Source organism: Colias philodice, chromosome 3, assembly GCF_061535455.1.
Source record: "Colias philodice isolate Cphi_HAF_F1 chromosome 3, ilColPhil1 Martin Lab GWU primary, whole genome shotgun sequence".
NCBI lineage: Eukaryota > Metazoa > Arthropoda > Insecta > Lepidoptera > Pieridae > Colias > Colias philodice.
The window spans coordinates 9,496,198-9,510,200 of record NC_143088.1 but is presented as its reverse complement, the minus strand read 5'-3'; the positions used below and the strand labels follow the sequence as shown (position 1 = coordinate 9,510,200).

At 35.1% G+C, this 14,003-nt stretch overlaps 1 protein-coding gene across 1 annotated transcript; it reads right to left on the bottom strand.

Annotated features, from left to right (window-relative positions):
- Window positions 1-970: 970 nt before the first annotated feature.
- LOC149489926 (matrix metalloproteinase-20-like) lies at window positions 971-11,756 on the bottom strand. The gene is made up of 8 exons (XM_089715089.1): window positions 11,693-11,756; window positions 11,030-11,192; window positions 9,906-9,954; window positions 9,654-9,740; window positions 4,563-4,694; window positions 4,111-4,171; window positions 3,451-3,613; window positions 971-989 (listed from the first exon to the last, which is right to left on the bottom strand). Exons 1-8 carry the CDS (start codon window positions 11,754-11,756, stop codon window positions 971-973), a joined length of 738 nt encoding a protein of 245 aa, XP_089571215.1.
- Between the last annotated feature and the right edge of the window lie 2,247 nt (window positions 11,757-14,003).

The following is a 14,003-nucleotide window of genomic DNA, read 5'->3' as shown; positions in this document are numbered from 1 at the left end:
TTCAGTTTTATAATATCTTAAAAGGTTAATTAAAATACAACACTCTGCCAGATGGTTTATTATAATTAGGTATATGTTATAATGATTATGAGAAAAAATAACTTGTTTGTTATAGAATATAACTTTATAAGTTGAAAATCCTTTTGGAAAGAATTCATCCGGCATGTCAAGGGGGTCTATATCTATCCCAAATGCGTGTTTCATCTTACTCCTCAAATCATCGAAGGATTTTGTCATTCTTTTCTTAAATTATTGGTGATATTGGAAACGGCCTGGATAGGTACGAAACTACCTGAAGTTGTAAGCGTCCTGAAACAACATTCATTAAAATTATCAAACTTAGAAAAAAGGTGGATTTTAAATGTATGACCCGCTAGTTCCACTTATCAAAAGTTTTACTTGGCAGTAGAGAGGAGAATTAATATAACATACTAGCTGTTCGTCGCTATATAAGTTTCTGATTTAATAAAAGTTATTAGGTAGGTATCCATATCCAAGTGGACACAAATACAAGGAACCAAAAATACCTAATTAAAATCCGTTCAGTTTAGGTAAGTGTTGTAACTAACATGACTTTCTTTTTTATATAAAGATGCAATAATATAGATATACTAGCGGTCCGCCCCGGCTTTGCCCGTGGTACATATGAAAAATAGATGTTGGCCGATTCTCAGACTTACCCGATATGCACAGAAAATTTCATGAGAATCGGTCCACCCGTTTCGGAGGAGTATGCAGTCTAACATTGTGACACGAGAATTTTATATATAAGATCAAAGTGATACAGAATATATAGATATATCAAACCGAAAGACGAGTTGTAGTGACGTCAAAGGTTGTGAGAAGAAAATAATTAACCTGAGCGCCGCTTCGTCATCTTCGTGAAGTGTATATAATATTTTTCTTCCATCGTACACGGGATACATAATTGCACCCACGACATCGGTGTGACCTAAGCCTATAGCGTGGCCTATTTCGTGGGCGACGACCTGAAACGGTAAGTTTCATGTGCATATCCGAATAATTTAACGAGTTGCACGAATATAGAAATGTCGTGGTCATATCATAAATTTGCTCATTTCATGAACTGATTGATCATTTCGTGAAATGGTCGCCATTCATGATGTGGCCAACATAGTTTGACCACATCGTTAATCGAAGTTTTTAACTGCGAATAATAAAATTTTCGCAAGCGGCCGCACATCTTATCACATAAACACAGCGCTTGCAGCGCCTCTACCAATAATTAATGTAACTATTTTACGATATGATCAAAGAATTTTGATCATTTCATGAAAAAAACGTTTAGTTCGCCATATCGAGAAACGATTTCTTATCATATATCTGCTCATACCACATCATGATGTGGCCAATAGACAATCTACCGATAATTTCATGAATTGAGCAAATCTACGATATGGCCACGACAGAAACATTATGAAAATAACTGGCCGTGCACGTCCGGGGGCTGGACGAGACACCGCGTTGAAAGGTCGAAGGATATTGCACGGTGTTGCGTGAAATAAGCTTTATACCGATGAAGATGGCATTGGCATTGTATGTAAAAAGGCCTTCATATCCTAGTTTTCTATAATAGAACATAAAATAAGATAAAAAAAAATAAAAAAAAACCTTTCTTCAACTCTCCGGTTGATTAACATTTGATAAAATCCCCTTTCATCACTAATATTATCATAATCTATACTAAGATCTATACTTTAATATTATAAAGCTGAAGAGTTTGTTTGTTTTTTTGAACGCGCTAATCTCAGGAACTACTGGTCGTATTTGAAAAATTTTGTCGGTGTTAGATAGCCCATTCATCGAGGAAGGCTATAGGTATAGGACATAGGCTATACAGGGTGTCCCACTATTGGTATACAAAGCGCGCAGGGACTTGTACTTTTGCATACACTGATCATGTAAAAAATACTGAAACAACAAAATTACGTCAAAAATTTTTTGCTAATTTTTTCCTGAAAATTCATGTTTTCTTCTCTAGCTTCGCGCAGCCGGCATATGCCGCTTCTCTAATGTGAGCATTTTGTCTATGAAAACATAATCTTAATCGATAGCTCACGTGCTGGTGGCAAAGTTGGGCGGGTTGCTTGTTATGGGTGTACACATAGAGTTTTAAGAATTCATCTATTTGAAAAAAAAAATGCGTCTGGAATTTTATAAGTATTTTTACGTACTCAGCGTATGCAAAACTATAACCTCCTTGGGGCTTAGTATACCAACAGTGGGACACCCTGTATATCATCACGCTAAGACCAACAGTAGTATATCTCGATTTAAGCTCAGTAATTAATAATTATACACTATATAGGTAATATTCACTGTCCTTACTTTAAATAAGCTCGGTGCATTGAAATTTTCGCCCCATGGTACCTCGTTGATTCTAATTCTGGTAATTTGTGCACCTGTCTGATAGGTGATGAAAAATAATTCACACTTATTAATGTATAAGATTTTTTGTAAATTTTTATAACCTTGTTAACGTAATTAGTTAGTTAGTTTTGAAAAAAAAAGGAAAAAGTAAATATTTAAGTTATAAATTCTTGAATATCATTAGTAGGTACTGACTTGAACGTACCGATGGTACCGTATACGAAAGCACGCCATGTTCTAAACTGCCAAACCTGAAAAAAAATCGGGAGTCGAGCATGCTTCGATAGGAATTACATCAGCTAGCACAGGTAAAGATGTGAATCAAATCTCATATAAATTATTATTCATAATTAGGGTTCCGGATCCCAAATGGAAAAAAGAAAAACCCTTATAATAGGACCTCTCACCTCTGCATGCCATCTCTTGCCCGCCCGCAAAAAGATAGGTTATAATAGGAAATACATAAAAAAGGAGGTTTTATCTTACTATAGTTGTAAGATACCGCTACGAACGATAGCTTGTCCTATTCGTATTCGACCGGATACCGAATATAAAAAGTAGCCTAAAAGGGCGAATATCTAGTAGTAACAAAATATTCGTGGCATAAGGCATTCCAAAAATTGTAGAGATGCTATTACGTATAAATTTAAATAAAGAATACAATAAAATCGATCACGAGACGGGACTCGAACCCGCATCCTTTCACGCCAATCCGGGGCGGATGCTTGACCAACTCAGCTACCCGTGACGCTAGATGCTATTACGTTATATCACTCTGAATTTGAAACACAGACAAAAAAAAAGCCAAAAATTTTACCTTTGAACTATTTTGATTCGCACATCGGTCCTGTGGTTTTGCTGTGAGTGCCCACCAGACAGACAGACACACTTTTGTATTTAAAATAGACCTCAGAATGGATTTTATTATCTATATGTTCTTACTAATATTATAAAGCTAAACGGATTGTTTTGTACTGTTTAACATGATAATCTCAGTAACTACTTTTTAAATACCGAACATAAATAACTTCAGTGATATTAATAATGCGCATATCATACTCAATTATTAAATCGACGGGTCCTTCGTCTCTCTTAACAAAAGTAATTCCAGAAGAGGGAGACCATATCATGCAAGCCATGGCAATAATAGAGTCGACGTAACGACGGTCCAATGTTGGTGTGTACTTTATCTTGTATTGAACGAATTTCTTAGGCCATTTTCCTGAAAGAATTAAATGAATTAGACAAAATTCATATAAGAATTTGGAATAAGTAGATATCTAGTGTGATATTTATGTTCACATATTTGTTTAAACTGAATTATCCAAGATTATACTGAATGGATTTTGATTAAGTGAGCGGTGGTGAGGACCTCGCAGTTCAAATCGACAAGTCCGGGGTTCTAACCAGGCGAGAGCGTGCAGTAAATAAATTGATTTTTCAATTAAATTTTCAACCGGCATGTCGAAGAATCAAAAAAGTTCGACGACAGCTTGGTGGATTATTGCCCGATCCCTTACGGGAGGCCCATGACCCAGCATTGGGAACGTATATGGGCTGATGATGATGATGATGATGATGAACTTTGCCGTGCTGTACATCTACATAAGCTATAGGTATAAATCTACTACCAAGCTTTTGTTACGTGCGAAGCTTTTGTGTGTGGATATTAAAAGCTAGCTAAATTAAATTTTAAGCGGAATGCGTGTTTCATCTTACTCCTCAAATCGTCCTCAAAGATTTTGCCTGGATACGAAACTACCTGGAAGTTGTAGGCGTCCTGAAACAACATTCATTAAAAATTGAAATTATCAAACTTAGAAAAAAGGTGGATTTTAAATGTATGACCCGCTAGTTCCACTTATCAAAAGTTTTACTTGGCAGTAGAGAGGAGAATTAATATAACATACTAGCTGTTCGTCGCTATATAAGTTTCTGATTTAATAAAAGTTATTAGGTAGGTATCCTTATCCAAGTGGACACAAATACAAGGAACCAAAAATAATTAAAATCCGTTCAGTTTAAGTGTTGACTTACCTAACATGACTTTCTTTTTTATATAAAGATGCAATAATATAGATATATATCAAAGTGATACAGAATATATAGATATATCAAACCGAAAGACGAGTTGTAGTGACGTCAAAGGTTGTGAGAAGAAAATAATTAACCTGAGCGCCGCGTTCATCATCTTCGTGAAGTGAATATATTTTTCTTCCATAATCGTACACGGGATACATCATTGCACCCACGACATCGGTGTGACCTAAGCCAATCGCGTGGCCTATTTCGTGGGCGACGACCTGAAACGGTAAGTTTCATGTGCATATCCGAATAATTTAACGAGTTGCACGAATATAGAAATGTCGTGGCCATATCGTAAATTTGCTCGCCATTCATGGTCGCCATTCATGATGTGGCCAACATAGTTTGACCACATCGTTAAGGGCCCTTAGTAGGTGAAAACGGCAAATGAACTGTTATCTATGAGCTATAATTGAAAATATTGAAGTTTTTTCGCACTGAAATTTCTAATATGTATTACAGAACGTATGTGTGATGGGATGACTGTTTCCAAAACACGATTGAAAATTTTGCTCGATAAAAAAAAAATCCTGAAGTTACCTCTAAAATATCATATAAATGCTCATTACAACCGTATCTTACGATAATAATTCGTATAAAATCACACACTTCTCGATTTCGTGACTGTTTTAGATTTAGAAAATACTAAATATTTTCTTTCACTTTTTGATAAAAATGTGAATGGCGCTTACGATTTTTAGTTTCGAGCACGTTGTTTCCGTACTAAACGCGGACCCCCTCACCCATTACCTCAGGCCCGAATAGCTGAATTTTCGCTGACCGCCTAACCCCCCTTAAATCGTCAATGTTTTACGATATTGCCATCCACATTTGGCCAGATCGTACAAAACTGTGGTACAATCTATTTAAAAAAATCTGAATATTTATAGAATTTGTTTATTGTCATTCAAGTTAGTGCCGCGGCAGCGGCCGGCGAATGACAGAAGCGAATCGCTTTTTAGAAAAGAATCAATTATATCATCATCATCATCATCATCAATACATATAATAAAATTCTAGAAAAGTTGTGTCTGTACAATGAAAATATGTAAAAAAAAATTAGCAGGGGTTATTACTACATCGATCCCAAACCCAAAACTGTCGTTAAAATTTTTTTTGTCTGTTTGTCTGTTTGTCTGTATGTTTGAACACGCTAATCTCAGAAACGGCTTATCCGATTTAAATGCGGTTTTATCAAATATATTGTGGTAATCTTCATTTAAAATTTAGTGTTTATTTCATTTCAATCGGTTTATAAATAAAAAAGTTATGACCATTTAAGTATTCACGGCGAACATTTGCTAAGGCATTCTATGGTACACTATTATACAGTGTACGATAAAACGTAAGTTATCTATACTAATATTATAAAGAGGAAAAGTTTGTAAGTATGTATGTATGTATGTATGGTTTTCACGCAAAAACTACTGGACCGATTTCAAAAATTCTTTCACCATTAGAAAGCTGCATCTTTACTGAGCAACATAGGCTATATTGCATTTTCATAAAAATTAGAGATCCTTACCAAAAATGCAATAATGTAACCCAAGGTGTAAAAAAATCCTCAATAAAACTTCTGTCATCGCGTGCGCTGCGGAATCTATTGAAGATAGAACAAAAAAATGTTCTACGGTATTATAGAATGGATCAATATCTACAAGAAAGTCCGCGATACCATATGTCCATCTTCAGTAGTTATGTTACTACAACAACTTTTTTACGTTTTCAAAGTAAATAGAAGTGCCAACAGTATTCAAACCATGTTATCCATACACATATATTAATCCGTATCCCATTAAATGATGTTTTATTATAGACTGTTTCAATACCAGCAAAATACTTTTTAAATGAAAAGAATTGGATATTCCATTCCAAAGATATAACGAATTTTTAAAAGTGTCAATCTACAGAAAATAGTAGGTATACTGTTCGAGCAGGCCGTAGTGCGGGGGTCACGGAGGAATTCTATCAATATGCGTCTTGACGGAACACAGTGGGGTTTTGGTCGGTAGGAATCCGACATAACCCACGGCCCCTCCCCCGGAGGCCGTGGGTATCTATGAAAGATTTCCCCACTAAAACAAAAAAAAAAAACAAAGGCCGTAGTGCGGGACGGGGTAAAGGTGATTTTCATGTGATTAAAAATTAAACCTATAGTCCGACCTATAGTAGACTTTTCACTGTAACGATATCGCATCTATGCGGGTGAAACCGCAGGGCATTGCTAGTCTGTTATACGCTACAGTTATTTCTATAAAATGTCCAGGGCCTGTAGACAAAGTAACAATTACAAAACGATAACGATGTTAGAAATCGCAAAAATGTATGGGATTGACATACGCCGCGTTAGATCACGTGGTCTATCTAATGTCAATCCCATACAATTTTGCGATTTCTAACTTCGTTATCGTTTTGTAATTGTTACTTTGTCTAAGGCCCCAGGTGATCATATCGAAAGTCCCCAAGGGTGGGGTGGGGGTGGGGGGGTAAGCTGAGGTAGTAGGGGGGAGGGGTCAAATTAAAATTATGCTTATTTTTAGGTAAATTTTATACATAAAATGTCCTTTAAATTATGTCGTATTATAATATTTTTAACCCCCGACGCAAAAAGATGGGTGATAAGTGTTTGACCACCGTAGCTAGCAGGTAATTAGATGCGGTTTTTTTGTTAGGCAGCATATTTTCCGACGCTGGTTCTTAGATAAACTGTATCAAAATAGGTTAATCCATTTAGGGCTGATTTTTCAATGCTTGGATAAAACTTATCCGTCCAATAAAGTATTACACGATAATATTAAAATGTCACGTAAACTGTCAAATACGGGCAATTAGAATACGTTTTTAAAATGGTAGTTTTACACATTATTCGACGAATAGGTAAGTTTTAACCAAGGATTGAAAAATCAGCCCTAATTATACCTAGGTACTTATACATATAGAGATAAAAGTAGGAATGAATATAACTAAAGTTATCGCTTACTTTACGCTTACTTTAGTGATATATTAAATGAAAGTGAACGACCTATCAGTAACAATAAGTCAAATTTTATCAAAATCGGTTCATCCATTTATTTGATATACGGTATAAAAGTTGTATGTAATAAAAAAATGAATTTTGACTCAAGTGACATATGAAATGAAAGGGCATGACGTGTAAAATATAATTGGATATATGTATTTAATCAAAATCGGTTCATCCATTTACTATACGTATACATATATGGGTAAAAAAGTTGGAATGAAAGAAACGATTGTTGTCAAGTATACCTAAGTGACATATCAAATGAAAGTGCATAACAGGTGAAGTACAGTTATAGTTCTATTTTTATCCAAATCGGTTTTTCTATGTATTAGATTACAGCACAGATTACAGTGGTAATAGTGGGAATGAACAATTATCGAATGTGGTCAAATAATATCTCAAGCGGCATATCAAAAATATGAAAGAGCAACGTGTGAATTACAATTAGTAATGTTTTATCGAAATCGGTTCATCCGTTTATTACGCTTTAGGGGTGACAGTGGTTAGATAAATAAACCAAATGGAGCATCAAACGACAGGTTAAATATACCACTTATTTTATCACTGTGGTCCATTACAATTTGTGCACGGTTACGGCCCAACTTAAAAGATGGAGCAACAAACTTATAGATATCAATATGATGTAGGAATGTATTATGGAGGTAAAGGTAGGTCTCGCTCACTTAAAAATATTACATGAAAATAAGAAACCGAGTTTAAAAATTAAAAAAAAAACCCAACGCAATGAAGGAAAAGGAATAAATAATTTTACAAACTTCCCGACGATCTTTAAAATTAAGATAATATGATAATGATGGTATGGCAGCCCCGACGACTTTGTTTTTTTATTGAAGTGAAAACTTCTTTAGCGGCGTTGAGCACATTTTCTGTAATGGGTATAAAATCTTAAACTCGCGTCAGGACACGTGACCTGATCGAAAAAGCGTAAGACGGATACCATTCCAAACCAATATCAAACACGCTGAACGTTAATAATAAAGTTTTCACTTCTGCCGGCACTCCCGGAGTGCAACCCGTCTTTTTTTAATTTAATTTTTATTGCACAGTCTAAACGGTTTAGTTACTACAGGCGCGAGACAGGAAAGATGAGCGCTGAGACAAACGTCAAAACGCAAAGGAAAGTTTATTTACATGTTTATTCAATAAAAGTTAAGTAGTAACTACTATGCAGTCATTATTCCACGCGGACGAAGTCGCGGGCACAGCTAGTAAATACATATAGTTATAGGATTTTTGACGCATTTTTTCTTCAATATAAGATATCCGCAGTTTCCATAGTACTCTTCGTCGTAAATTCTTTGCTATGACTTTCTTCATATTGTAATTAAACGAATTAACTATGAAGTTTTTAACTGCGAATAATAAAATTTTCGCAAGCGGCCGCTATCTTATCACATAAACACAGCGCTTGCAGCGCCTCTACCAATGATAATTAATGTAACTATTTTACGATATGATCAAAGAATTTTGATCATTTCATGAAAAAACGTTTAGTTCGCCATATCGAGAAACGATTTCTTATCATATATCTGCTCATACCACATCATGATGTGGCCAATAGACAATCTACCGATAATTTCATGAATTGAGCAAATCTACGATATGGCCACGACAGAAACATTATGAAAATAACTGGCCGTGCACGTCCGGGGGCTGGACGAGACACCGCGTTGAAAGGTCGAAGGATATTGCACGGTGTTGCGTGAAATAAGCTTTATACCGATGAAGATGGCATTGGCATTGTATGTAAAAAGGCCTTCATATCCTAGTTTTCTATAATAGAACATAAAATAAGATAAAAAAAAATAAAAAAAAACCTTTCTTCAACTCTCCGGTTGATTAACATTTGATAAAATCCCCTTTCATCACTAATATTATCATAATCTATACTAAGATCTATACTTTAATATTATAAAGCTGAAGAGTTTGTTTGTTTTTTTGAACGCGCTAATCTCAGGAACTACTGGTCGTATTTGAAAAATTTTTTCGGTGTAGATAGCCCATTCATCGAGGAAGGCTATAGGTATAGGACATAGGCTATATATCATCACGCTAAGACCAACAGTAGTATATCTCGATTTAAGCTCAGTAATTAATAATTATACACTATATAGGTAATATTCACTGTCCTTACTTGAAATAAGTTCGGTGCATCTGATTTGAAATTTTCGCCCCATGGTACCTCGTTATTGATTATAATTCTGGTAATTTGTGCACGATTCTGATAGGTAATGAAAAATAATTCACACTCATTAATGTAAGTATAAGATTTTTTGTAAATTTTTATAACATTGTAAACGTAGTTTTGAAAAAAAAAGGAAAAAGTAAATATTTAAGTTATAAATTCTTGAATATCATTAGTAGGTATCTACTGACTTGAACGTACCATAATCGCAAGCACAATATTATCGTTGTGAAGTTCTAAACTGCCAAACCTGAAAAAAAAAATCGGGAGTCGAGCATGCTTCGGCATGAATTACGTCAGCTCGCACAGGTAAAGCTGTGAAAGGATGTGAATCAAATCCCATATAAATTATTATACATTATTAGAGTTCCGGATCTCAAAAGGAAAAAGCAGAACCCTTATAATAGGACCTCTCACCTCTGCATGTTCATGAAAGTTGGTAGTTTACTATCAGTCGACACACCAGCTCTCTTGCCCGCCCGCAAAAAGATAGAAGTAATAGGAAATACATACAAAAGGAGGTTTTATCTTACTATAGCTGTTGTAAGATACTGCTACGAACGCTAGATATAAAAAGTAGCCGAATAGGACGAATACCTAGTACCTAGTGGCAAAATATTCGTGGCATAAGGCATTTCAAAAATTGGAAAGATGCTATATTACGTATAAATTTATAAAGAATAGAAAAAAATCGATCACGAGGCGGGACTCGAACCCGCATCCTTTCACGCCAATCCGGGGCGGATGCTTGACCAACTCAGCCACCCGTGACCCGTGATGCTATTACGTTATATCACTCTGAATTTGAGACACAGCCAAAAAAACAAGCCAAAAATTTTACCTTTGAACTATTTTGATTCGCACATCGGTCCTGCGGTTTTGCTGTGAGAGCACCAGACAGACAGACACACTTTTGTATTTAAAATAGAACTCAGAATGGATTTTATTATCTATATGTTCTTACTAATATTATAAAGCTAAACGAATTGTTTTGTACTATTTAACACGATAATCTTGACTGCCTCCTCGGTACAGTGGTTGACGCGTGAGCGTAACACCGAGTTGTCCTGGGTTCGATTCCCGGTGGAGACGAAGAAAAAAAAATATCTTGGTCTGGCAGGACACAGAAGGCTGATCACCTACTTGTCCCTAAAGAAAATCGATCAGTGAAACAGATGTATAATGCATCTGCCCCTTACCCCACTAGGGGACATGGGACTTCACTTTTTTTTACTTTTTTCAACACGACAATCTCAGTAACTACTTTTTAAATAACAAGTAAAGGTCCTCTTCAGTGATATTAATATTAAATGCGCATATCATACTCAATTATTATATCGACGGGTCCTTTGTCTCTCTTAACAAAAGTAAGTCCAGAAGAGGGAGACCATATCATGCAAGCCATGGCAATCATAGAGTCGACGTAACGACGGTCCAATGTTGGTGTGTACTTTATCTTGTATTGAATGAATTTCTTAGGCCATTTTCCTGAAAGATTTAAATCAATTAGACAAAATTCATATTAGAATTTGGAATAAGTAGATATCTCATATTCCAAGGCTACTGAATGGATTTTGATTAAATGAGTGGTGGTGAGGATCTCACAGTTCAAATCGACCAGTCCGGGGTTTGAGACCAGGCGAGGGCGTGCAGTAAATAAATTGATTTTTCAATTTAATTTTCAACCGGCATTTCGAAGAATCAAAAAAGTTCGACGACAGCTTGGTGGATTATTGCCCGATCCCTTACGGGAGGCCCATGACCCAGCATTGGGAACGTATATGGGCTGATGATGATGATGATGATGATGAACTTTGCCGTGCTGTACATCTACATAAGCTATAGGTATAAATCTACTACCAAGCTTTTGTTACGTGCGAATCTTTTGTGTGTGGATATTAAAAGCTAAGTAAATTAAATTTAAAGCGGAATTAAGCTCATAATATTATATCGATTTGAATTAGGTACAAGAATATAACAGAAATTACCTAAAATACTGTATCTTTTGGAACGCCTTTGTGCGTCGCGATACGCGCATCTGCTCAATGACATCCAATGTTTGGTTTTGTAGTTTAGCTCGCCTGAAACGTTAATAATAACTGTAGACAAGTACCTGTGCAGTGTGCATGCCTGTGGTTCACTGTCGAGGAAAGTTTGTTCCAACTCAGATAGCTTCATGCGCTCATGCATAGCGCTTTCCTAAAGATCGTCATATGATCAGATGCATAGTTTACGATTCTTTAAAGGAAGTACGAACATTCATTTTATATATATACTTACTAGACACAAAAATTCATTTTTAAATGAATAACTAATATATTTTTGTAAATAAAATAAGTGCCAACCAATAAAAAGGGAATGAATATTAGGCATGTTCTAAGAAGTTTTTGTGTCGGGGCCTTAAAGCATGAGCCACATCGTGCTGGGGATGGGCCGTGCCGAAGCAGGGAAACAAATAAAACAATATCTATAGGTACACATTTCAAAAACGTGCCCCGTCCGGACCCAGAACCACGATGGATTTTTGATCGAGCCCAGGATGGGGCACGGCCCGGTAGCGACACAGTAGGTACCTATAGCGTAAATCATGCTTAAATCTTATTTTCTTTTATTTAAAATCAACAACAAATTGACTGAAAATATTACCAGTCTCCTCCAAGTGCGCAAAATGTTGTAATGATTTGAGAGCATCCCTCAATGTATTGCTGGGAACTTCGCAATATTTATGTATACAGCGTATAGACGATTCATCCAGATAGCCGTATCGGGTCAAGTATTTCTACAGTAAAAGATAATTAAAAATAATCTAATTTTTGTGCGCTCTTATAATAATTAAAATCACAGAAACTTATTTTAATAATAAAAAAAAAAACAAAATGGGCGAAAAATATTTGCAGAAAATAATGTTATTTTTGTTACAAACTCATTTATTTACTCAATTAAATGATTATGTCACTCAGGTTCACACATACCTATATAACTATTATAGCGCTAATATATAAAATACCTACAGTAATTCAATGTGTAACTATTATCTGCAAATTTAAGGAGACTGATCTGAGGCGAAACCTATATTAAAAAGTCTGATAATGCTTTCTATTTCTTCCAAATGGGGGTTAGACAAAATAGCGTTAACGCAATTTAACGCAAACGTTTTTTTTTTCAATACATATATTGCTACACTCGGATAATCGGTAGGCTGCATTACGGGAAAATTCCATCAAGACATGCGTTAGGTCCTCTGGAACACCGCATTGATTATAATTCGGTGACCTTCTTCATCAGAAACGCAAACTTATTTTATATAACTAAAAAATATTTAAGAAGAAAAGTCATTATATCAAAAAGTAGTGTGTAATCACTAAAATCTCTAAATGTGGCTCTCAAAATATTTTGTGGCACTTACCAAATATTTTTTATCATGACGACTAATATGTAAAGTATGCGTTAATTCGCAAATAAAACTTAATAACAAAAATAATAATATTCTCATGGCTGTCCTTTTTGTGACTGATTTTTGGATATACAACTGAGTTTATATTAAATTAATTTGAATATGATATTTTCCTCTTAAAGACTTAATTTATTTACGATTACTATATAAGGTATTAATTCCCTATTTATTATAATTAAATCCATAAACTGCATATTATGTTCTGTGTGCAAAACCACAATGATATTGTCACGTAGATACTAATATACCGAACTCCCAGGAAATTTTTTGAAATTTTCCTTCCTTTTAATATGTATTAGTTTAGATTTCATAAATATAACTTTCCGCCCGCGGCTTCGCCCGCGTTTTCAAAGAAAAAGCTGTTTATTTCTCGTTCTCTTGGGATTTCCGGGATAAAACCTATTTATTTATTTATTTAACAATTTAATGTACCACACCAAGTTAAAAATATTCACAAGTATACAAAAACGGATTAATACAGTAGTTACATAAGGTGGCCTTATCGCTTACTAGCGTCTAGCGTTCTCTTCCAGGCTGCCCAAGGTAAGAGATATAGAAAAAAAAGTAAAATAAATGTTACGTGGGTGCCGGGTGGCTGTGAAAACTAAAGATAGAATACATCAAATACATAAATGAATAATAGGAAAGGATAAAATACATAATATTAAATTTAAGGATATGCTAAATTGGAAAGGTGCTTATTTATAAGAGTTTTAAAAGATTCCTATCCTATGTGTTAATCCCAGTTACCCTCTATATGTGTGCTAAATTTCATTGTAATCGGTTCAGTAGTATTTGCGTGAAAGATTAACGAACACACACACCTACACGTACACCATCCTTTC